Here is a 26,939-nt window from a genome sequence, read left to right on the forward strand (position 1 = left end):
AACATACAAGTTGAATTATGTCCTCCATAGTTAATACATTAATTTCTTCTCAGCAAAGAAAATACAAGATTGTTCTGTGCTCAGTCTTAATGCTAAAATCTAATTTAAGTAGACTTGAAAGTCACAGTGGAATTGAATGTTGGGTACTGTTCATAGCTGGAAAGGAATCTTATGTGAGAGGCTAGACTTGTTTGGTAGAGAGTCATTCCAGTTGCTGTAATTTAAATCTTTTTTTTTTTTTTTTTTGCCAGTTACGGCCTTAACATATTGACTGTTTCTGGGATGGGAGCAAGATATATTTATGTGGAAGATGTAAATGTGACTTTAGAGTGAGGTCTGGTTTTTATTCTACGCTTTAAAAATAAATAAATAAATAAAAAGAGCCAGTATCTTTTCTGCTTGCAGGTTTGCCAGCGTTTGCCTAGATTCTGCTTGTTTGTTTTAGCTGAGCCTTGAATCCAAACACATTATTCATCCTAACGGTCTCAATTTCTTTTGTTTATTGGGAGACGCACGCTGATGTAATTACAGTGGAGGGAAAGGGCGCTTCTCATCTCCCGCGCTCTCCTCCTTAAGTCACGGTGCGGCGGGCGCAGCGTGAGGGCCTGCAGACAATGTGGGTAAAAAYGTGCCCGCGTTATCTCTGGGGAGCGCCCGGAGGCATGGCATTAAAAACAATGCTGTGCTCGCAAAGCCAAAGCGAGTTGCATGGTAATAAATCAGATCTGGCTTCATTTACTCGCAGAGCCAACTACAATGCCGTAGCTGGGAGCTCTTCAGAGAAACACCAAATTATACTAATTTCAAATTTGATCCTATTATGAATAATTAAGTAATGTAATTACTGAGCCTGTTCTCTGGGTCTATTTACAACAGGTTTGCATTCCAGTTTACAAGCAGCTCTAAATCAGTGTCTTTTGATATAATTTGGATTGGTGGACTGTTGGATAAGATTTGCAGTGGCATTAGAATAACGTATAAAGTAGGACAGCAGTTTTCAGTAAAATAGTCAATGGCAATGATTACATACTGAAAATACCGTAGCTTGAGTGAAAGAGCCAAGTAGTGAATGTATTATATTGAGATCTTCTCCTTGTTTTTTAAATGGAGGAGCTTGAGATGCTTTATATTGCATATTCTAAGAACGCACAAGTACGGGACGAGTCAGCCCTCACCTGGAGGGAGGCAGTTGCCTCATCAACTTAATGGATTCATTTGCATAATTAATTTTTCCTTCCATAATTGTTTGTGGTTTTTCCCCCCCAGTTTTCCCTTGTGAACTGTCAGTCCAGTTGCCTTTGTTTGTGTTCACTAAGTGCTTGGGGAGCAAGAGCGAGGCCCCACTTGCTGCACGCTGGTGGGACAGGCTGCTTCGCCTTTGCTGGCAAGACGCGGGGTGTTGGCCTTGCCCTGGGTCGTATCACCCCCGACCCGGCCAGCCTTGCATTGAAGGCAAAGCAAATCCTGTCAGGTAGAACCACTGGGTTCTTTGCCAAGGGGACTAAAGGCCTGTAGGATTGCATACATGTAACTGAGTCATTGTTAAATAGACACTAAGGACACAACGTGCTCATGATAGCTTTAAGGGCGAGTAAGTTCGATATGTAAAGTTTTGAATGTGTCAATTCAAAGTTTGAAGATTTRAGCAACTAATTTAAGTACTTACCATAAAATAGGCATCAGCTGCCTGAAAAGCTCATTGGTCCAGTGAGTTGATGCTACAGAAATCATGTGTAATCTGGTTAGCCCAGTCACTCTGTGTCTGTGGAGTTAATTTTTGATTAGTCTGTCAGGAGACATTGAGAATCAGCAGAAGGATGAAGATAGATGCTGCTGCTATATTTCTTTTGTGCACTCTAATTTCAGGGTCAGGCACATACCTTTTATTTCTTTCCATTCTCATTTAACTTGTGGCTATTCACATCAGTGACATTTTCTTTCCTGCCTCCTGTTCTGCAGGCTCCATTTACCCTCCCCGCACATCCTCCTTCAGCTCCCCCTCTATCGATGCTGTGCGATGTCTTACAGTCACTGGGCACCTTTCCCYGTGCTCTCCCTGGCTGCTAAAACATCTGTCGTTCTTTCTTTGCCCCCAGCACATTGCCAGTGTTATGCAATTTCATTTCAGGCTTCAACCTTTTCTGATGCCATAAAATGGCTAAGAACCTCGTGTTTTAGGGACACTTTCAGGAGAGAACAAGTGTTTTCTGGGCTGCTGAATTCAATAGCCCTCCTTCTCCCCCTCCTATCCCCCCCAAACAACTGCACCCCCTTCCAGCACCCGCAGCAGCAGCTCGTGCAGGAGCCGGCCCTTTGCCCCGGCTGCTGCTTGGCTCTACCAGAGGGGACCTTCGAACTTCATCAGCCAAACAGTGTCCAGGAATTACCACAGCACTGGGAAAGTGTCTTTCAGGGATGTTGGTTTTGTTTCAACCTTGTTGGTTTTGTTGGTTTTGCTTTCAACCTTGATCTTTTAGAGAGCTAATATAACTAAAAGGCATCATATTTCTGGTTAGAGAAGTCTAATTCTTAGGGATTCTTCAGTGAGGGATTGCAGTCATTAGCCTTCTGCTTGGTTTCTGATTTTTCTAATATTTTTGGATGTCAAGTTCGCAAAAAAAGTACTGGAAAATTTGTATTAACTTTCAGGTTGTTTGTGTTATTAAGCTATCTTCTAGTGTAGTAATTTARTCCAATTAAAAGTCATGATAAGTATGTAAACATTTCTCATCCTAAGCTGGCCAGATACTACATACTACACACTTTATCCATAAATGTGTCCAGAAGAACACTATTGAGAAGGATGACCTGGAAGATGAGATTTATGAGGATTATGTGGCAAGTGGAGGAGAGCTTTGTGCCTTTTTCTTTATATTCACCCTTCTGCAAATCCCAGTGCTCTTTCAGTCCTGCATCTCTCTGTCATGCAGACGTCAAGCATTGATCACCTGCAATTTTACAGTAGGAAATTCTCAATACTAGGTACAGATTTAATCTGCTTTAAAATAAGAACTCTGGCTAAAGGTGTTCTTGTCGGATTTGGACGATTTCTTTCAGAGTGAAATGGAGAAGCGAGAGGCTGGGATCCAGAAGCGAGCGATTGCTGTTCTGCAGTACTGCCCGCCTCTGTGAGCATGTTTGACCTGAAACCAAGTTAGAGATAAATCTTATTAGCAGGACTGCTTTGAAAAAAGGTAAATCCTCTGACAACTGTAATGAAAGCCAGAAAAATGATTTTCTGCAGTGTTACTGGAGCAGAATTTTTTACTTCATTGTTTTATAGCGCCGTATTTGAAATGCAGCTCTCCGGTGCTAGTGCACACGGTTATTAGTATTAAGTTGTAGCAGCAGAAAAAGCATCTTGATCCTCCAGCCCATRTTAGCTGGGCAGGCAATTTAATAAGCCAAAGTGGTTGTGTACTGAGCTCTGCCTGGGAAGCACTGTGGAGGGTCATGCTGTTCAACTTGGCCCAATTTCTGTCACTTCTTAATTATTCCTATATTACAAAGTCTTCAAAAATTCTCCATTGCTTCTGGTCAGCAATAAACTGTGGTAATTTTTTATTCCTTTCTTTAAGACCAGTCATACTAACCTGTAGTCCCTGAGATTTCTTTGTAGATTAACAAAAGGGTTTTTTTTTTTTTTTTTTTCCTATCCTGGATTTATGCATGTTTAACATTGTCATCTGATAAGCCACTGAAGCATAGATGTTCCAGAGAGTTTTTCCCAGTGGGACTTGAGCGCATTTAGGTGGTGTCACCATCTTATGTCAGGGCATGCGAGAGCATCTGCAAACACTGGCTTTCCATAGCTCCTCCTCACACGTGTCCAGAGGCTCCTGCTTGTGTGCAGTGCCCGGGACCAGCTGCCCACCGGTCCCACCGAAGCAGCCCTGCGCACACGGGGCAAGGAGCAGGAGCTGCCGCCTGTTAGCTGCTCCTCTGCAGACTGATGAAGAAATTATTCCTGCCTTTTTGCAATTTACTCTGCATAATTTAAAAAAAAAATAAAAAAATAAATAAAAAAAATAAAGAAAGCTCAGAAAATTAAACTTACTGCATTTGATTAGCAGAACTGATTCATGCAGCTTAACACTTCTGGAAAACTTCTAATTACTTCTAAATGCACAACAAAATTCGTGTGCAAGTGCAGTTGATTTGAGAGGAATAATTAGTTTCCCAAGGAAGCGATGGCAATTGAGAGGTGCTGTGATGTTCCAGCAACCATCAGAAAATAATTGGCTTCTTGGCTGAGTAAAAGTATTTTAATTAAATATCAACAATTGCTAGTAATCACTGAACCTATTAGCCATGAAATTTGATTCCTGTATCATGAAATGTTCACATACCCATTTCAGGCAAAAAATGAATGTGCATATCTCAGTGTACAGTTCTAAAACACTGCGGTGTCATTTGTGTTGCTTAGAAAAGTGAAGCCTTGAACATTTTTTTTTTAAAAGTTGCCAAGTGATTGACAAGAATCAGTCGCTAATACAGCTGTTTTTCGTGTCAGCAATCTGATGCTTCAGTAGGAACTTGACTGGCTGCAGTTTATCAGCTGATCAGCAATAGAAATATAATTGCTTCTTCCTTGATTGGCTTTGTCTCTTACTGATGGCTTTCACCAGCAGGGAAGCTAAATAGGACAATAGTCTTAATGGAGTAAAAATCTTCTCAAATGGGAATTATTTCCAAGAATAGTACTCCGGTCTTGTAAAAGTGGAAGCCACTAATAATGAATTTTTGACACTATTACTGAAGTTAAATAACAAGACTATTCGGAGATACATAGTGTTCTATGTATTCACTAAAAATAGTGTTCTATGGTTGGATTTTGCATTAAAATCATGATTTGCTAGAAACTCAACACTGTTGTTTAATATAGGGAGATGCACATTGCAGTTACCCGCAGAATCATTGCAAATTTTAACTGTGATTTGATCTCTTTTGTGGTGGTAAAATGGTAAAGTTAAAATCTTGAAAACTAAGTTTTTACTTGCAAGTCTCTAGTTGTTTCTTTGAGGGAGTTGTGGGATTTGAGCATGTTTCAGGCCCCACCAAGCACTTGTGCGCTAATCAGTTGTGCAAAGTCCTGCAAGTAGGCTGCAAATAGTGGAAGAGTGCAGAAGGGAACACGTGCAACTGAGCAACTTTGCATCTACTTTGCATATACTTTTTATCCCCRTTCAAACGATGAAAAAAAAACCCAACAACAACAAAAAAGCAATTCTGGTTTTCTTATGTGAAGAAGAATCACAGTTGGGAACTGGAACATGGTGACATGGGGGAGGTGTCAGAGGGAGCTGAGTACGTTTGGTACTTCTGCGACTTTGCTTTTTGTGCCAGGAGAGTAACTGAACCAAGGACAAGCTGTCCTTGGTGATTGAAGTTTCTTTAAATGGCGAAGAAAAGATAGGGGGGGAAAAAAAAAAAAAAAAAAAAAAGCTTTGGTGTCTGAGTGCAAGATAGGAATTTCCTAGCTAGAACAGCATTTGCCGAGAGAAGGTAGCCTGCTTTCTTCCTGCTGAATGACTTGGATTTTCATTGGTTGTATATTGGAGCGGCTGCAACTCCACGGAAGAGCCCTTTTCCTTACCAGGATGAATTTGTATTTATCTCGTGAGCTGCTAGCAGCCTTTCCTTACCTCCTTTGGATATGACATGGTGTCCTTTAAAAACAGTTGTGCGCCTGCTGACAGCTGAATTTCAATCACCTTCAGTCATTYAAAAAGGCATCCAAATTCAGAAGTCATAGTACTATCATTAAAATTGGTTGTGTTAAGAGATCTAAAACTAATCTACTCTAACAGGTAAGGAACATAGCAAATAATATATTAAAAAAACTGCTCAACATTTTCAGTCTATAAAGAGCAGGACTCCTGGTATTTATTGAATACACTTGATTAAATAACTGCCATTTGCTCCAAAAATTGCTAACTAAATATTGTATATTATGTTCTCTTCCATTTTAAGCTCTCCAGATTGTAAGGACTGTTCTTTTAAATAGGGATGGGAAGGAATTGGTTTTCCCTATTTGAAGTAATGTTGTTTGTCTGTTCTAAACTTTGAGTAGTAATTCTTTGCATCCAGTTGTTGGAAGTTGCATCTGGAAAGCTGATATTTCAGGCAGTTACGAGCAGCTCTCGTAAGAGCAGCCTAAAGGGCTGTCGCTAGAGAACAAGTGTCGCAGTGTTTGTGTGAACCCTGCTGCCCCTCTCTTAAACCTACCTGAGACAGAATCCCCTGCAAATGGATTGTGACATGATCAGATCATGATGATAAATCTTTTTTCATGCAGCCTCCCTGAAACTGCTAGTGCCGTTGTAGCTGGCAGGAATACATTTGGGGAATGTATTCGCCCTTCTATTAAATATCGTTTCATTTTATCTTGTTTAAGCCATGTGTTTTTGTACTTAGTGCTTTCTTTTCCAGCGATGATACACTAATGAAAGAAAATACAGTAAAAAGAGCATTGCTTTAAGCCCAAGGAAGCAAAAATAGAGCTTCAGCGACAACTTTAGACTAACCTACAAAGTTTTGCTGGATACCACCGCTGTTAATTGTGGTTAATTTTGTGTGTATGTTTAATTGGGATCAGTAATTCCACTTTGTGCATGAGTGTTACTGTTTAATAGCTAAACATGATCTAGGAAAGCAGCACTGATCTCCAGGAATGCAGGTGACTTGAGTTCAGGTGCATTTTTTGTCCATTATACCTGACTAATTGATTGCACTTTGGGGTCAACCGTTTTTGAGTTCTCTCACAGCACAATTGCTGCCTTCAGATCTGCTCCTATCATTATTCTAAGTGCATTAGTAGCTTATCATTGAAATACTGTGATATTTGTGGCAGCCTTTGGTTATGCTTCTGCTAAAAATTCACTAGATAATAAAAKCCAACTTTTAGAAAGAATACTGAACATTGTTTTGCAATTTGATGTTCTAAGAAAACTGTCAGAAAGTGGCAACAAAATTTGCCATCATTTTGTACTATATTTGAGATAATTGAAATGTATGTATAAAGAAAGCATAAAGTTAGCTGGTAGAGTTTAATATCACCTCTTTTTTCTTTCTGTAAAATCAGAATTTCTGATGAAAAATTTTGGTAACCAGTGAATCTCCTTTGGGTTTTCTATACAGGCAGCGTAAGTGAGAGGGTTTATTGTTGCCTTTTGACCCATATATGAAAAACAAATTCAGTTTGTACTGAGTACGAGGGGAGACAAAGAACAGGAGAGGGAATAATTGAAAATATCATAAGGCAGAAAAATGTAAATACGTTTTATTTTTAATGAATAAATAAGCTGTTCTCTCTTCCTCAGGCCATTAAATCTTAAGGCCTAATGACTTTGCTTCCTGCATAAAAACATCAAACTTTAATGCTGATGTTCCCTTTCAACTCTGGAAGATTCCTGGTCTAAATAAAGTATTAGCATTTGGTAAATACAACATTTAACGTTAGGTGTGCCATAGAAGATAAGCAGTGAAAACAGCTCTGAGGATATTATTATGGTTGTCTCATGTCACCACAGCAAAGTCATTGAAATATAACTGATGACAAGATATGTGAGCATCACTTGTCAGAAAAGAATAGTGAGACCAGAAATCCTGACAAAAGAAATGTAATACAAATATAATAATTTATGATAACATAAATAATGTAGAGACTACTTTGAAAAGTGCAACTTAATTTATCAGTGCAAAAGTTACTTGAAATGGTACCCCATGGCAGGAGGCTCAATAATGTAAGTGGGCACCATGTTAGCATGAAGGGTTTGTGTTGAAGAAGAGGGTGACTCTCATTTGGTCTGCATCAGGTCTGGATAGGAGGAAAACAGTCTGCATGCAGTCAAGCCTTTAAGCTGCATCTGGAAAACTGAAGGCCTTCCTAACCTATGTTACCCTTCGTGTTATATTGGCAAATGGAAAGACATTTGGGAGGAGCTAACAAGTATAGGAGATTGGAGGGATGACAAAAGAAGTAGAATGAATTACAAAACCTGTATCTGACCCACTTGATAGTATGAGCAAGGCTGCTTATGTTTATATTGTAAGTAATCATATTTTAAGTATGATTTTTGCCAGAGGGGAAGGGCAGGGGGAAGATCCATACCAGAAATCTCTTAAAATTCATCATGTATAATTATTGGTAATATTGAGGCTTGGAAGTCAGGAACCCATAAATAACATTCTACAAATGCTAGAATGATATAAGCATTGAAAGAGTTTTGTTAAGCATAAAAAGAATTATATTTTTGTCAATTAAAAAAAATCCCTAATAGTAACAGAAATACGTTTGAAGATACAGAGAGGAAAAATGTGGGCTGCATATCCTAAAAAGCTTTCTGTGGGAGAGGATCCTGGAATGTCTTCCAAGGAAGTTAATATACTTGCTCTTTATGCCACACAGGGCTTTTTTAGGCCTAAAATTTCTTTCTGGAAGTAGTCCGTGTATGTCATGTAGACTATACTGAAGTAGACTATATTATTTAATGATAGTGTTGAATAGTAACATGCACAAACCCTTATTTTTTTCACATGTATATACTGAATCCTCTATTGTATTCCCTTTATCTGATTCATTAAGAAAACTAATCTTATAGTATATATTGACATACAGACATACTTAACATACAGGCAAGTATATATTAACATACAGAGGACTTAAGGACAGAACAAGTAGAAATAGATGAATATCAAAGAAATGCTTCCAGCTTGTTCAGTTCCTGGAGATTTATACTGCTTATACAGTTGCATGTGAGATTTAGAATGATAGCACAGAACAGACTGTAAAACATGGATGGTATGTGGGTACCATTAAAGGTAAACCAAGAGCAATCAATGAGTCTGTGTTAAAGATTATCATTATTGTCTATAGGTTTATATGTTGAGGAGAATGATTTCCTTGCCTCTGTACACCTGTAAATTGTGTCTCTGTGCTCCAATTGGAGGCATCTCGCTGAAAACAAGTGTGTTAGGGTATGATTGGGATTGGCTTCCACTTTGGTATCTGTATCCTAAGAGATTTTCTGAGGTTTTGTTTCATTTGTATCAATGAAAATGTTCCTAAAGATAATGGTGTTTCATCAATAAAATATTGAATAAGCTCTAAATTGAAAATATACTGTTGCTGGCAAAGGAGTATGCYTGCTATATTAATAATTAATATTAGCAAAAGTTAATAAATATTTTAATGGAGATAATGCAGAGGAGTCTATGGGAAAGCAGGAATTTCTGATTTTAAACTCTGCCTACAATCAGYGATTACTTGACTTTCATTTGCGATTTTGATTGAATGGTAGGGGATAGGAGAGCTGGAGTTACCCCCGGAAGACAGTTTTGACATGCAGACTGGAAAGGGCTATGAGCTTTCCCCTCTAGATCAGAGTGAAGATGTTTGTGGAATGCTGACATGCAGTAGACATATAGAAAGAGTTTAATATCTCTCTCTTTCAATACAGGGCTTGCAACCCACAGACTGTTCAAAAGAGCATTTGTGCTTTTTGTTTCTTTGTTTTTATTGCTGGCCTGCTTATTTGTGTCGTTGGTTTCTGAGCTATGTCTTGCTAATATGCAGAGTCCAAATGGTGCTGCTATGTATCCCTGCCAGTAAAAGTATCCTTAACTGGTCTGCTATGAAAATACCTTCGCAAGGATTCAAGCTTTAATCTCAGTAACTATTGTTGCAAAAAGGATTATTTCTATCTCGAGAGCCTATCTTTTTATTATGGCTTTACATTAGAGATTTATGGAACATAAGACAAAAAATAAAAGGGCTTTTTTTTTTTGGTTGGGGAAGCATGGATAGGTGTCCATCCTACAGAGTTATGCCTTTATGCTAGAGCCTGGAACTTGGCTCTTGTTAGTTAATAGCACTGCACAAAGAATCCTACATACTTTCTTTTAATAAATGTTATGCAACTTCTCACTGATAATATGCTATCAAAGTGTCTTTGATGATGAGCTAATATATTCCTGTCTTTTGAATATCAGATGATTCTGAGCTATGTAAATAAGATGCCATTCAAAACTGGGAGATGGTGTTGTGAATGAAGGAGTGTTCTGTTCTTGGGCTCGCTGGGGCTRTTGGTGGTAAACATCCACTGCCTCCTCTCCAACAGCCCTCAGCCCTCTGCCTGAATTCTRTTGCCTCTGGTCTTGGAATCTGTCCTCAATGAAATACCACTAAATTCAAATGATGCCTTTTTATATCAGGTTTTACATCATTTATACCTATTTATTTCAGTTTCCTTCTTTTTTTTTTTTTTTTCCCCCTTGTACATTTGCAGATCAAAACTCTCTCCCACAAACTCTAAAGCTTGCATCTCTTCAAGGTGGGCAGGATCTAGCACATTTCAGAAGGAGGAGGACTGACTGGCAGAGTAGCAAACATGGTTCTTGTTTCTCAGGTGAAGCATCAGAAGGGCAAAGCTTAGGATTCCAGGCACATTTGCTGTTCCTTGTTAACATGCTCAGTGCTCAGCTGTTTTTCCTTGGCTATAGCAGATCTATTGTCTGGGCAGTCTGCTGAGCTCTGTGCTCAGCCTTGTGTCCATGAGCTTCCCAGCACCTCCATATGAGCTGTGCTGGACAACCTTATCATAATGGGCCCAGCTTTGCTTGGATCAGACTTTCGGAACAGACTCATTGCAGTATTGCCCTACGAATGATTCCTGCTTCTGCCCTGGAGGTTTGTAACAGGGAAAGGGACTGAAAAGTAGAAACCCAGTAGGTGGAAGACCTTGTAGCTGACAGATGCTTGTTCTGACATAGAGCCTCTGATGCACTCTTTTTCACTTTAAAGGATTCGTGCATCACTTACTGCACTGTGAATTTCTATGTAGCACATTTAAGCAGACAGTGTTTTCTTAGCTGTGTTCCTCAAGATGCTGCATTGGAAATTGTTTAATCTAATATACTCAAATATGTGAGTTCTAAAGTGTAGAAGGAGGTGTTCTAAACTAAAATGTATTACATCCACTCTCTTTCAAAGTGGAAAATCTAATGCAGTATTTATTATACAGCATTTGACTTATAAAAAGAGCTGAAACAGCTTTCAGATTTATAAATATGTCAATATTATAAAAAATGTGCTAGTACTTGGGAAGTTTTTGTACTAGCAAGCAAATACATTTGATTAAATGACCATCTGGTAAAATGTTTGTTACCAGTTAAAATACTGAATTTTCAATTTTGCTTGTTCTGCGCTTGGGCCAAGTAAGATGTGGGTAAAAGTTACAGATGCATAAACTGAGTGGGGAGTAATTGGACTATATATCTTTCAGGCCTACTCTTTTAAAACCAAATAAACACTGTTTTTCTCACAGCTATTTTGCTTATATGATCCATTCCGTCTACAGTCAGTTGTATTACCGCGATGTCAAATTTCCATGAGGAATGGTTTGATTTTGTAAGTAGGCATCTGTGGANTTTTGTAAGTAGGCATCTGTGGAAAGGCTTGGGTGTCTTTTTTTTTTTTTTTTTTTGGTAGATTTAACACAAGAACATTTGTGCTGTGTTTTGCATCTATAACCCAGAATTTCAGACCTTGGAGTCGAGGCAGTTAGAAAGCTGCTAGCCACTGTGGTTAAATGGCATGGCAGAAAAGGACATGCAACTCAGGTGGCCATGCTCACCCTCCTAGAGCTTCTCTGTCTGTTACTTTTGTTCCCTGACATGCTGAGGCAACAACAAATTGCAGAAAATGCCCCTGTAGTCCCTGCAGATCCTTAGCAGAGCTGCTGTGCCTCTTTAGTTCAGTGAGGATCACGGGAACGTAGCAGCCTGGCGAGCTGGACCAGTACTACTCAACAGCTGGGCAGCATGCAGTTGTCGTCTTTCGACACAGTCCCCGGGGTACCTGTAGCCTTTCCAAAAACCCTCAGAATGAATTAGCAAGATATCAGCATCTCTGATGTAAAATATTTAAAATAAGATGTGTCACAATTCACTGCTTTATGATTTCTAAATAATTAAACTGGTGCCCATACTTCTTCTACTTCCATTTTTATTCTTTCCTGATTTGAATAATATGGTAAGATTTTAAAGGCCTTTTATTCCCATAAAGAGGTTTAAAAAAGCCACSATTTATAAGCTTGTATGGCCTTTCCCAAAGAGGCTAGGTGTGCTAGACAGGTGGCATCCAAGGAGCAAGCTCTTCTGTCCTTTGTGATTATTCTAGAATGGTCATTAATATACATACGTCTTTCTACTCAGAAATCTGAAGAACTTTGTAACATTCATGTCTTTATCATTTAGAGTGCAGCATGTGGTAAAAGGGGAGTTTGACATTGGGTCGTTAAAGGCAGAAAAGATGCAAACTGCTGCATTAGCCGACCAGCACGGGCTGTACTGCAGGGTCCTACGGCTTCTTTCCTGAGATGTGCTGCAATTTGACATCTATGGCAAACAAAGATCCAAGACAAGATACAGCTGCTATATTCTCTTTTATGTTTGATCTCAACCAGTTTTATTTGTGATTGCCAAAGGTGAAGACAAAGTATTTTTACAAAAAGAGCTATTCTAATTCAGGGAATGTAGTGTCAGTTGTTCTGTTCCTAATTTACCATGTACTTTGCTATGGCTTCATTTCATATACTCGAGGAATGAGTAATGAAGTAGTGGTTGCTTTATTACTCCATCTCCTGSCATTAAATATTGAAGCTACAAGCCCTTTCCGAGAATTATGACACGAGGAGAACAGAAACAGAGTTGTTTCTTTGATAAACAAAACAGCGTGAGCTAAATACAAATTAATCAGAATTCTGTTAGGACAGAATTAGGAGAACTTATAAATTAGGAGAAAGGTGTTTTGCCAGTGCTGTGCTTTGCAAACATACCGTAATGCTTGTTTAGATTGTTAGGAAATAGCAGGAAGCAGCTGACTATGCATTACTGACCTTAGCTACTTCTTACCCAAAGTGAATTGTGCTATGACCATATAAGAAGAAAAGGTGAAGAAAAGACATGATCATTGAATAATTTCTTTAAAAATTCAGAAGAAATGATGAATAGATATGTTTTATTTCCTACTGCTAAAAATGCAATTCTTACTGTCCTGCTATTTGTTACAAGCTTGTCTTTTTTCTTTAAGTGGGGGATGATGATAGATCGTCAGTTCCCCTGATGTTTCTCATGTAATTTATTGGTAAACATTCAAAATTACATTTTTGGTTGTATTTCAGCAGAGTTGTATTGATTCACTTGAAAGTGTCTCTTTTTATATTCCCTGACAACTGAGYGCAGGGTACTTGTCCAGGGTACTGAACCAAGATAAACTTTTGTAGTGTGCAAGACAAATACTGTCTCTTCTTGAAGGGTGTTGCTTTCTTTGGAGTTGTGCAGCACATCATACCGTTGTGTGGGGACCTCAGTGTTGCACATAAAGTGATCACCTGTAAACATAATAACAAAAGATAACCTACCTATAAAAGGGCTATGTGCTTATGAAATCTCCTTAAARGAAAATTTTGATTTGAGGAAGGAATGGAGGAGGGGAATGAAGAAATAAAGAATGGGAAATTTTATGGGAGGYGGGAGGGAGAGGAAAGAAAAACATACCGTGTGGCCAATGAAAGTGTGAAGTTCCTTAGCAATGAATTTGGTGATTATTTAGCTCCTGGGTTTACTTAGCCTGTACTAAGTACGGGGAGGTCCTGGACTCCTCATACCCCCRGTGATTTGTGTTCAACATCCGTATTTCTGTATGTGCCTTTCATTGGTAACCCAGGYTGCAGTGGGGTGGCTGCAAGACACAGTGCAGCTCTGTTGAGCCTTCGGAGCCTCCTTAGAAAACTTGCCTTAGAAAACTGCTTTAAGCAGTGCACATGCGTTCTTGAAGAAGTAATGCTATGCCTTGTAGTTCCTGCTTTGGGAGAAAAACTAAGAATTTCTAACTGTAATGATGGCATTTCAATTCAAGAACTTTGTTTTCTTTTGTTATTATTTATAACTGCCATGTCATTATAACTGCCATGTTATTATAACTGCCATGTCAGTTTTCCTTACTGACTTTTTTATCCTGCATTTTTAATGCTTATATCAGTAGTTTCATTGTTTCCCTGTTTCTGGCAAGCTTCCACTTTTTTATCTCCTGTTATCTATGTACCATGCTCGCCCATAGATACCAGCTAGGAAGTATGAGCAGTGGGGACTGCATAACTCACGTGCAGCTTCCTGCCTCACAAGCTGCAGGCTTTCAGCTCGCTGCAGGCTGGTAACTGAACTGAAGTGCTCAGGCTGCTGCCCAGCTACGCGCTTCGCAACCTTGCTCCGTGAAGGCACATGGCCTTGGCTTATGCTTCCTCTATTATGTTTATATCAGTTCAGACGATATGAGTTATACTTTAGATTTTATATCGCTCAGGAAATAAGACCGAGCTGAATGATTTAAAAAGTGGAAAATTACTGACTGCTGTTGCTTTCAGTAAACAGTGGTCATATGAACGAGCTTTGCATTCTATATGATTATAGTAATAAAAATAAATAAAAACATCAAAGGTAGAGAGGTCTGAGGTTTTCAAGAAAAGGATCTTGAAAATACCTATTTTATAATGCTTTCAGAGACTTGTCTCTGAGGGGAGATGTGCATTTTTCTGTAACCATCAGTTTTATAGGTGGCTATTAAAATTGGACTTTTCTTTTATGGTCAGTTTAGCAGTTAAATGTGTCCAGTCTTCCTTGATGCTAATTGCAGGCAACTACAGGAAGAAGCATTGATTTTCTGAATTGATGTGGCTATTTCTCCTTAGGCCATCAAAGAAGGACATGTATTTTATCAGTTAGGCACTGGACTTTTCTGATCCTTAGAAACATGGATGAAAGAAGGACGTTAAGGATAGTTCTGAGTTAGCAGAGGAACCAGTACCTCTTTTTTCTTCTATGGAATATGAATTTAATCCCTAATATATATAATCTATAATATAATTATAGGAGGAGAATCTATAATAATTATATTATCATGGGGAGGATTGGCAGGGCTGAAACCTTTACAACTACTGGAGATGCTTGTGTGCTAGATGTGTACTGGAGATGCTRTGTTTAGAGGATGTTGTGCTTGGTGCTGTCAGAAGAACAAATGAGAAGGAATTAAGAGAAAAATGCATTAGGAACTATTGGATGTCATCTAAAGTTAAGTCAGGGCAGCTTTGTTCAGTAATTCGATGTGCTCTTGTGTTAGGCATTCTGATTGAAAGCAGCTGGGCCACTGAGGGCCTTTACATTCTGTTTAGCTCACTCATCAGCCTGTTGGGAATCTGAATCTTGTGGAGTGGTTTGAAACTTAATTTCCAGGAGACATGGAGATTCAAGACATATACAGGAGGTAGATGTATCCTGTAGATGTATTTTTTCTCTGGAAAAATAGTACATTTTGTACAGGGCTATACTCTCCTCACTGTTCCTATAGGCAAGCAGTTTTGGTGTAGCTATACCTGATGATTCCCTCTGTAGCAGAAGAAGCAACTGCTTTAGAGATTATTTGGTTGTCTTTTAACACACACATGCACATACACACACACACCCTTTTAATATGTAAACTGGAATTTTCTCAAAGCTTTTGTTTCAGCAAGAAGAAACATGAGTATGTCTTTAGCAAGAATAAAATCTTAAGTAAATGCTGTGTCATTCTCCAGACTGCATCCTTCCAGGAACGTGGCTCTCCTCCCTCACCCTCTTTATGCTAGCGGATGAGATGAACTTCTTATTTCAACTTTCTCATAAACTGGATTTATTCTTTGGTTTGAAGCGGATCTGAATCACACTGTCAGCATGCTCCTTTGTACTGCCATCCTTAAAAAAATCTTTATAGCTTTGTTGTACCCAGCCAGCGGCAGAGATAACACTGAGCCATTGCTGCTATGTATGTAATTCAAAAATCAGCAGAGAATATTTTTTGCACGGGAATCAATAAAGTATGAATATAAAATTGTCAAGCAATAGCAACTGTGTGATGCAGAGGATTAGCAACTTGTCCTTTTATTATCAGGGCCTGAGTTCAGGCTTAGACAGAGAAATCAGAAATGATATTATGCTCCATGGGCTTTAGTCATATTGAGTGAAAAGAGCTAATGTGCATAATACTGCGGGGAATATTAAGGGCTCTCTAATCTCTTGCTTTCTGTGCACATCAGCTGCACACTCGCAGTCTGGTATCCACTCACTGAGCACTATACGTTAATTTTTATCATCGGGTAAGAGCTCCTCCAGGGCAAAAATAATTTAGTTTTAGTGACTGCGTCCCTTTGAGGTGTTGCTGTGCTCAGGAGGGAGCAGGGTGCCCCGCTGCTGTGGTGCCAGGCAGGATTCAGCCCCACGGGCTGGTGCTGAGGTGCAGGGCGCCCAGCAGCCTCCCGCTGGCAGCCCGAGTGGGCCCTGGGGCTGATCCCTGCTGTTGGGGAAGGAGTCCGACCAACACCAGCCTCGTCACTGCTTRACAGTGTTGGTAGCCATAGAAACCTTCTGGGCCTGAGTTAAGACTTTACTGCTTAAATAAATAATCTGAAAATTTGCTGCTATTTTTCTAATGGTACCTAATTTTCCTTAGGACAAGTAAACTACAAATGGTGCTATCGACCCAGCCTCCAGAACAGATAGTAAGTAAAGATTCAGGGTGCTGTGAGCATTTACTTGTGCCTGTTTGTCTCTCTAGCACACAGACGTGCAAGGGCAGCACCTGAGTACTCAAACTYACCTTATAGATACATTTTTAATTACACCTATGAAAGAGTTGTGAATTACCATGTGAAACATCAGTTAATATCTCAAATAATTAGCCTTGATAGCTAGAGAGTGCTGGGAACTCCTGAGTAATTGCTTTGTCTCACCTGAGAGATTCATGCGTTTCAGTGGCAGGTTGGTGGTTCCCGGGCAGGCTTCAGAAACGGGCTCATACAGAGCCCGGCAGCGACTCCTGCTAGCTGGGCTCCACGGAGCGCTGCAGGCCCGGCTTGGGGAGCAGACATGATACGTTAACATAGGAATGATTTCACCACGAGAAGTGGCAGTGTTAAAGAAATAAGTATTTAAAACTCTAATGAAACAACTGATGGTCAGTAGAGGTGAAGAGGCTCTACAGCTTGCCCAAGCAGGCAGCCTCAGTCCGCTATATTTTCCAGCTCCGGCCCACATAAGGGAAGTATTTCACATGCCCCTGTTTAGGAGTAGTCTGCAGCGAGATGGGCCAAAAAGTAGTTTGACTCAAGAAGTGCGTCACTAGTCTRCAAAATCTGTGAAAGTAACTGTGGCCTGGCCCCTTGCGGGAGGGACAAAATCTCCATGTGTGTGTCGAGGTGAGTGTTACCTGGCTTGATGACAAAGGGCAGAAGTGTGGAGTCGAGCTTTAACCAGTAGCCTGACTGCTGCTGGGCTGAGTGGAGAAAGCCCTTCACGTGAGGTGTTGCCTTGTAGGGTGGACTTGCCTGGTAGCCTTTGCAACAGCTGGACCAGGCCCGCAGAGCTGCATCTATTTGAAAACAACAATCTGAGTCTTTAAGTAAAACTTCCAAGGCAGGGCCTGACACGTTCAGCTCTTGACACGTTCAGCTCTTGATAGAGTCTGATCAGAAGAAACACGATTTACGTCTGCTGCAGGTTTTGGAAACTGCCTGATAGCTGAAAGTTCATTATTCTGGAGATTTACATAGAAAAGAAATAGAAAACCAGTAAAACTGCAAGACTGCTGATATTGGCATGAAGATGAATGCTTAGTACAGCGAAGTGATGGATAATTCTGCTCCCAGTCACCTGAGCTGAAAGACATTTTTATGTGAAAAAATCATTCAGGGATCAGAATTTTGGCTGCTTTTCTAGCGTCAGGAACTGCACAAGGTAACAGAGGAGATTCAATTTATGCTGTAACAAACGAATTCCAAAATAGATTTTTGCACCAAGTACAATTTACCACACTTGAAAAGAAAGAACAAATTGTTCCCCAAAGGAGTAATTGTTGTCTGTGTGCACTGGAGCTGCTGGTTGTCGCTAGGAGCTGAGGCTCAGACTCTCTTAAGGATACGTCTCTTTTAAGGATAAAAAATCCTTACCATGCACAAGGAACTTCATCTTGCTAGTTCTAGTTATGTGTGTCACAGACCATAAGCATGAATGAAGAAGCTAGTAAGAATATGGTACTTAGTTTGAAAAGAAAACATGCCTTTTGGAAAGTTTGCTTGTGAAGATGTTGGAGAGGAGGATTTTAGCTATTTGGTGCATCAGTCTGTTTTGGAAAAAATACTTGAAAATAAATGTGGAGGATTCATCTGTGGAGTCATCTTTCTTCTTCCCCTAGTACTGAGTGCTTTCTGAGTACCCAGGGATGTGGCCTCCTCCCACATATGTGAATAGGGACAAACTCTTCTTTTATCACTTAAGGATCAACATTTCCATTTTTTAGCTGCTGTGTAACAGCAGAAGGTCTGGAGATGGACTGGTTTTCTCGAGAATGAGCATGCCCTTCCTTTTTGATCTGATCATCACCRTGCATACATGAAAGTTTTGTGCATTTGTAGTGCAGCTCAAAGTTCAACCCAGTAAAAATTTCCAGAGAAGAACAGTGAAAAATGTTTGTAGCTCTTTTTGCTGGCAACTTCCTTATATGCTAGTCTTCGTGAGATCTCYTTTTCTTTCCTAGTTCCCTTCCTTCCATTCTCACATAGTTGTTTATACCAAATATTTTGTTAATGTAGGCATAGACAAGGCAAATATATTTTTTGATTGTTGGATTTTACTGAAGAATAAATAAAAATTCATAATATTAAAAAAAAATGCAGAGAGTCTATAAATGGCTGGTATCTTGCAGGAATTCAGTTCTCAGGTAAAGCAGAGAACCTGCAGTAGTAGGCAGAAGTAGTAGCTGGGAGTTAATCTAAAGGGTTTTAATGTGATATGTAGAAGTTCATTGCTCAAAAAAGTCAGCTTTATTTGAATATATTTTTTGAGGAGACCTTCATGCCTTTACCTTCTTGATTACTTGTGTAGAAATGCCAGACTGACATCTTCCTAATGTCTAAATGTGAGAAAACAGCTTGTGTCTTTGGCTGTAGCAACTGAAACAAAAAATTCGTTGCTACAAGTAAAACAAATATGTACAACCGAAGCATCCCATGTGAACCTGGAGCTRTGGCCCATTTGGGACCATCATTAACAGACATGTGCATTGCTGTCCCATTGGGTTTGAGAGATGCCTGAGATGTGGAAGTGTTGGCACTTTTCTTGAAGGTTTTAACACCAGAAAAGTAGGAATCATGAGCGAAACATGCAAAAATAACAAGTATTGTGCCTGTATCACCCAGCAAATGCAATATGGCTTATAAATAGCTAGCTGCTTTGTTTCCAAAAAAAGATGTGTACGGCAAATGCTACCGGCATTCCATATGGATCTGTGTCCTTCTGTCAAAAATGCGGGCAGTGGTACAAGAGGGGCCTGGTAGCCTCAGAGCGCAGGGAAGCACGAAAGAGGGCGAGCCATATGCTCTGGGTAGTACTCCTGTGCATGGGTAGTTTATGTGCTATGGTATACAGGCAAAGTATACAAGTGATTAGAAAGCAGGTGAGAGTGCTGCCCTTTTCCAGCATCCTTTATCACGTTAGGTTTGTTTCTTGGGGTGTTTGCTTCCATTTGTCCTTTTATTTTTATTTATTTTTTTTTAAACGTAACTCTTTCTTCTTATGGGGAATGGATGCAAGTCAATGTGTAAAAAAAAGCTGTAGAGCTCCTCTTGAACCCAACAGTTGATTCAGAAGTGAATTAATGCGGAGTTGGTCTTGGTTTGTCAGAGGTACATTGTGTTGCCATGTTTCCGTGCCTCCATGCGGGTCGATCTGTGCTCCTGGGGTACAATCATGTTTGCTCATCGTTGTAGTAATTGAGAAGACGTGAACAGAGTTATCCCTCTTCTGGATTTCTAGATAAAATTTCTGGATAAAAGCTTTTCTAAAGATCTGGAGGAAACTATGTTTCAGAAATTTTGGTTGTCTGTATGACAATAAATATAGTACATTTATTTACGAGAATGGAGATTGACAAGAGTTATCAATAGGATCAGGTGAAGATACTCACAGATAACTGCATGCAATTTTTTTAGTGTCAAACTTTCATCCATAGCATTTCTACTTGAGGTGTTAATTGGGGATCATGAAACTGGACTTACGATAAACCAGCTGATTCCATCTAAGACAGTTGCTGGAATGGCTGACTAAATTCGATCAGTTTAAGATTAGGCTTTAGAATCTCTTAAGTGAGCCCTTACTCTCATAGCTGTCATTTCACATTAGGGAATCGATATACATCTTGTATCATTGGCCAAACTTTTATGGTACTGGTAGATATAAAAACTGCTATTTTTTTTCTCTTGATATTTGTATCTTAAARTAAATGACACCTACCTAAATCCAGAAGATTTGTAATTATTTTTCTTTCATGAGCTAAGTGAAAAATACATATACTATATATATATATATGTTTCACACAAATATCAAAAACTGTTACTGACAAATTATGTCACATTAAATGTAAAACTTAAAAGATTACAGTCAATAAATCACTTTTCAGTAGATCTGAACCAGTTCACATTATTTCAAAAAAAATACTTTATAAAATATTTGTTTTATAAAAATGCAAAATAAARTACTATGGAATAATATAATAGTAGTACTTCAGAATAAAGTGATTTTAAGGATATTTAGGGAGGTTAGGACATCTGAACATGTCTAGTAAGCAGGAATTTATTTTCTGAAAGCAATCAGGAAGAAGGACAGTGTTTCAAAGATTATTTTTCACCTTTGCTATGTTTTTTTTTTTTTTTTTTTGGCCAGGATAAAACTAGTGAGGATAGACTGGATCCTCTAGATTTATGTTCTGTGGCCACAATGTCATTTTTTTGCCTCGTGGGAGCAGTGGTTGGCCTGAAATAACTTGTTTGTGAGTTTCTAAAACTGAAATCAGTTGAAAATAAAATGGAACATAGTTTTTAAGATGTATGCAGATACCCGTGCGCGAGCTCCTTGCAGTACTGCCCRCTTTCATCTCTGCAGGTGACTGCACGTCACAGCACGGCAATGCCCAAAGCTCTGTATTGCCTCCCAGCCCCCCTCGTTACTGTTAAATGGGTTGTTGGGTTTATTCGCACTTCAGGCAGAATCAAAATAATTATTATTCTATTTTCTTCTCCTCTAATCATATTCTGTTAGTAGCAGTTATGCTCTGATAGGAGTGTGCCACTGCATTTAAACTGAACTCTATCCTTTTTGTACCCTACAATCCCTCAAAGCAGTAATGCTCCTTTTCCCCAATTAAATTCTCCCTTATTTATAGAACCTAACATGTCTCTCTCTCTCTTGGGATCCTGTTTCCAAACAACTACTAGTATGATAAAGCTAAAGGCAATTGAGACTTTCCTTCACCATGATGCCAGTGTTCCTCAAAAATCTTGTATGTAAAAGATCCAAAATGATGTTGAGGAGATCTCTCTGCTGAGGTTTATGAATAGAAGCAGCCTCCGTGACTTCATCTTAATAAAATACTGACTTAGTGACATGAGTGAGTAGCCTGTCCAGTTATTTTTAAAAGAGATTGGAAGAAAGCCAAGGTTCATGTATTGCACAGTTTAGAGATGGAATATCTGGCTTCACTTGGAGGTGTCTGCTATATCTTAGCACTGTTGTAAGATTTTGGGAGGTGTTTGGTTTTGTTCCCCCCCTCTGTCTTCCCACCCCACCCCATCATACTTGTTGGGTTTGTGTTACTCATGGTGAAGGAAAGGCCATGTTTTCTTCCTCATCTATCCAAAAGGTCCATCCTCATCTATCCTCATCTTCCAAGAATCTATCCAAAACTATTTAAGCATTTTTTCTTACTGTTTTTGGTTCTACAAAATCCTTACAGTATTTATCTGGAAGAAGGTAAATGCATTTCAATACCAATGTTTTCCTGTAAAAGTACCGAAATCCATTTGACTTTTGGGTTGCACAGATAAAAATGGATGCTGAGAAGTTGTGTATTTCTTAAATGCCAAGAGACAAACAAGCTCTGCTTGAGAAAACTAAATTCTGGATCCCTGCCGCGTTTAAAATACCACATTTGGTAGCCAGCTCTGTGAGAAGTATAAATGATTTTGATTAACCATATGATTGATTATTTTGTTGATTGACAACAAAACTAAAACCACTCCTGTCAAACTGMTTCTTTTTGAAGAGTAAAAATATTTTCAGTTTAATAGAAGTGAAATTGCTACTCACAGAGCATTGCTTTTTAAGATACATTTAAAATCCTCCTCTTCTGCTTTGAGATTTTAAAATGAAAGGTGCTTTAATTGACAAAGCACCATGTTGCAGTTAAACCATAGCACTAAAGCATGAGGCARTATCAGATAGTCTTCCGGGTGATGGACATAGTCCATAGTTACTGTTCCCTGGGATAAGCGATAGTGTTTGTTTTCTTAACAAGCGGTAGCATTTATCTAAGGCTCTTTACTTGTCCTGCTGTAAAAAATAATGACAGTGAGCACAGGATTGCATTGCAGCCCCACAGGCCAGTTTGGAGGAGCACTGCAGCAAGGGCACGAGCAGCCAAGGCAAGTGGCTCCTATGCTAAGGGCCATGCACTGTAAGTGGCTGCAAAGCAAACAGCTCTATTATCGGGTTGATCTCTGTTCGTTTTCTAGATCCAATTTAGTTCTTGAAGGACTTGTATACTTTTTTAGTCTGTCTCTTTGCTAGTTAATAGCCTGTAACTTGATCAAATAATTTGACATGACTTTGATATTAGCTCAGGGGAAATATAGAAGAAATTTGTTTGTTTGAATTTTGTAATACAGTTTTCATTCTAAGAAGAATCAATTCTTGATACACGTTTTCAACTGAAATGAATTCACCGGAAGCAGAGCCCTGTCTGTCTAACTTTTGTTTCCCAAATTCTGTGAAGGAAATCAAACACTACAGTCATAGGGCCATAAATATAATATGATAAGTTATAGGAGTCCCCAGGCCCATTGCTGGAGGCTCTATGAAGAAAGAATAATCTGGATATTTTGCAGAAGATAAGTGCATGGTGTTCTGCAACCTTAACAGTAATAGATTAATCTAGTTAGTAATTAGACTTTGTCTTGGAACCTGATACTAGACTTAATAATAACCATTAACTTTAATCAGTATTTCTACTGTGAATTAAGTCCTATTCACTGGTCRAAAATGCATCGGAAGTAGATCAATTTACCAGTGTTACCTTCTACAGGACATCTTTTGGCCAAGTCTCTCTAGAGAACTCCATACAGAAACCGTCTGGCAGGACCTAGCCCAAAGAACCCCCTCGGGGAAGGAAAGCCATAGCCGTGGGGCATGTTGGAGGGCACTGCCACTTGCTTCTCCTTCGGACAGCACACACTGCAGCCTGCCAAGAGGCCGCTGTGACGTCTAGGCACGCAATTACCCCAAGCGTGCAAGTGATCTCCTCCCTTTTCAGCGAACCGTTTCAGCACATGTGCGTTGGCTGATGATTAGGTCCGAATGAAAGCAGTAAGATGATCTGCGATTAAAGTTAAATATATGTTTGTGTCCTCTCTTGAAGTGGAATGAAATTACTCAAATGCTTTAGCTCTGTGGAGCACATCACAGTGCTACATTTTTCTAGAATTAGCCATCAAATTCTCTGTGTTTTTTTTTTTTTTTCCTTGTAGGTGACAAGTCCAAACATACTATTCTTAATTCTCTTATCTCACTGCTTTGGACTACTTTTTGTTAAAAGCATTTACATTAYGCTCTTAGAGTAAATCTCAGTTGCTCGAAAGGTAGAATTTGTCTGGTTGAGACCCACAACCTAAACTCAGAACTTGACCCTGTGAGCACTACAAGATTGTCCACCAAAGTGTTCTTTCCAATCAGTAATTTTTGATAGTGTAATTAGTAGCTGCCTTGACAGGGGGAAGCATATCCAGGCTTCATGGCAGAGGGGGGCAATTCAGGAACTGTATTGTTGAAAAACACTTTAGGCTTTGGCTGGTAATAGCTTTTCAGTTCAGAAAACGATTTAAGCATCTCGTCTACATTTTACATAAGTTACTTACCAGCAAAAGGTACTAATTTCAGTTTCTCCACATTTCTGTTTTGCTCTATTCTTTCTTTGCTAAGTATTATACTTTATTAGCCTCTATTTTCTGTTACAAAACATCATCAGACAGTTTAAAAAAAAAAGAAACAACTTAAAATGATCAATAAGTTTATTTGAAATTATTTAAAATTATTTGTTGTTTTTATGGATTGTTGGGAATTATGGTTATGTWGGGTTTTTTTCTTCAGATGCCTGAAATATTCATACCTTGTAAGTGCTGTTTTCTTTCATTGACTAGAAAGAAAATATAGTCAACAAGTTTAGATGTAGGAATTTGCATCTGAAGTCCAAAATTATAAGACACAAATCCCACTGTGGTGAAGGTTTTGTTATTGTTGTAGTCAAGGAGACTAACTTCAACTTTTTCAGCAAATCTTTTCCCGTCTGCAATATTTTACATAAACAAGGCTCTGCCATTCATACCAATCTGTGCTTATTCCATTTTACCCTTTCTAGTCATGTGCTGTTTACCTCTGCTGGAACMATCAATTAGGTTCAGATTTTGGTCTTACCTGGTGCATTTTTAGGTCATAAAATAGTTAAGAGAAAGGAAATTGCTCAACTGTAAGAGTAAAATAAATGTAGTGAGAAATTGGTGAACCAACATTTTGGATTCTGTATGTTAGAATACAGGCAGGAGGCAGAGGAGGAAGGAATCGGGAAGGACTTTGTGGCCTCTTTCCTGCAGGATCCCAGCTAGCTCTGCCACCTTGGTGCACTGGAGAACAGATGCTGCACTAAATAGATATGACGGAAAACATATTTTCATTGTGCATCAACTTAGGGTATTAATTCTGGCTGAATCACGTTCTTTTTTTCTGGTCAGCATTTGTGGAATGCCACTGTTGCGCTGTAACGCTCTTACAGACTTCTATTGTAGGTCAAGCTGCTTCCACGTTATATGTGATGCTGACTCGGAGGGAGCTGATGGGTCTGGGGGCTCGGTGGGCACTGCTGGGCACGCGCTCCAGCCTGTCGGACCCGCTGTCTCTCCTGGTGCGAGCCCCACCGGGGCAGCCCGTGCCAGGTTGCAGGGTGAGGGGCACGGGGCACCATGTGCCGGGCTGCAGGGCGAGGGGCACAGGGCAGCCCGAGCCAGGCTGCAGGGCGAGGGGCACAGAGCACCATGTGCCAGGCTGCAGGGCGAGGGGCACAGGGCACCCCGAGTCAGGCTGCAGGGTGAGGGGCACGTGCTGTGCCCGGTGTGCTGGCCCGCTTGCTGGCCATGCCCACTGCACGGTGCCTCTGCAGAGAACTGTTACCGGGATTTCCTATTCAGCAGAAAGGCAGCTGGCACGAATTACGCCAGGAACATTTTGGACTGAATTTGAATGAGCAGGCTGAGCTTGCGCTGGATCAGCACTTTATCTAATACCACTGTAGCGGTTTTGATGCAGCACTGTGAGGTTTAAAGGCAGATTTTCTGCACTGTCAAACCACAAACTTCAAAAGTTATTTTTTGACTGAAGGGAAGCTTATTGTGATATATGTAGAAGAAAAAAAAAATTACTAAATTAGTTTAAATTTCACCTGTGAATGGAAGAAGTTTTGTGGTAGTGACTCTTAAGGCTAGGGCCTCCTTTCCTATTTGAATTCCTCTAGCCAAGTGTGATTTCTCTGCAGACACCAGAAGAAAGCTGTAGTCACCTCTGCCAGGATACTTTCTGTGGCTGACTTAAAACTCTCAGATCTGCACAGAACAGCACGATATGTATAAGGTAGACAGAATTATTTAATTTCAGGAAGGATTTCTGGCCTTGATAAAAAGACCAAAAAGTTGGATCCAGAAAGAGGAAATGAAGACAGGTCTAAGGAAGAGGACAGACACCAGGAGTAGATGTTAGGGTCAGGTGGAGGCAGCAGAACAGACCTCCAGGGAGGAAATGAAAAAGAAATCTCAGTCCGATAGAGCTGCCTAGACATTTATCTTCTGTCTGTCTTTTGATGGGTTMATACATGCCAAAATAAGGAAAGGAGTTTCTGGAAGAGTCATGGCGGGTRTTTTCATTGTTACTTAGGTTTTGCATATTGCTATTACGCTTCCAGTTCTCTAAGTGGTAAGAGTCTATAATTGGTAAGAATCTAAATGTATTGCATAAAGCTTTATCTTTTTAAAGCAGTAATTTACATTTAAGCTCTTCTTGAATGTGTGTTTTATCTTTGATGTCCTTTGATTCGTAATGAGTGCTTTGAGCACCGCTCATTATCAAATGTTATCACTGAGAGCAAAGCACTTTCATATGTCTCTTTCTATTTTTTCATTATTTTTTTTCTCAGTGAAATACTCAATAATTTATCCTATTACAGTAATTAAATCATTTAAAAATTATTCTTATTTTTTTAAGAGTTGAATGCAATCCTTCAAATTTACATGGCCATTAYAAATAATGTGATCCTGCTGGCCTTAATGCAAAAAATATATATTACTGTGTGTTAAAATGTTTGGTTACGGGTGTGCCCGTGGTCTCTGCCAGCACTGGCAGGGGGGCGTATTTCCTAATGGAATGACTTTGCTTATGCAGCCAAGGCCCAAATGCTGGAAAACAGTTCTTGGGAAGCATGTCTATGTTTGCACACTCCAGCCAGAAGTGGCAAAACCGCATTGCCTTTCGCAAAGGCACTGGACTTTCTCAAAACAGCAGCTTGAAAATTTGATTCATCGGAGAATAAAACATCCATTTAATATGTTACTGTATTTGCGCACTGCAAGTATTTGCAGTAGGACTTTGTGTTTCCAGATTAATTAACATTTTAAATTGCTCTGAAAGCATTAATTTACTGAGCCAACGTGGGAAATGTAGAGGAAAGATCTATTCAGCCTATAAATGGTACCATCTAGCCT

The 26,939-nt window shown here is 39.5% G+C and overlaps 1 protein-coding gene across 1 annotated transcript in view; it reads left to right on the forward strand.

Annotated features, from left to right (window-relative positions):
* Positions 1-26,939, forward strand: part of NRG3 (neuregulin 3) — a 230,662-nt gene that overhangs the window by 9,882 nt on the left and 193,841 nt on the right. The window contains exon 3 of the mRNA XM_026042983.1: positions 24,965-25,132. Within this exon, the coding sequence (XP_025898768.1) occupies positions 24,965-25,132 (168 nt within the window). The remainder of the gene's footprint in view (positions 1-24,964; positions 25,133-26,939) is intronic.

The sequence above is a fragment of the Nothoprocta perdicaria genome, unplaced genomic scaffold, assembly GCF_003342845.1.
Source record: "Nothoprocta perdicaria isolate Ctin4 unplaced genomic scaffold, notPer1 scaffold_32, whole genome shotgun sequence".
In the NCBI taxonomy this organism is placed as follows: Eukaryota; Metazoa; Chordata; class Aves; order Tinamiformes; family Tinamidae; genus Nothoprocta; species Nothoprocta perdicaria.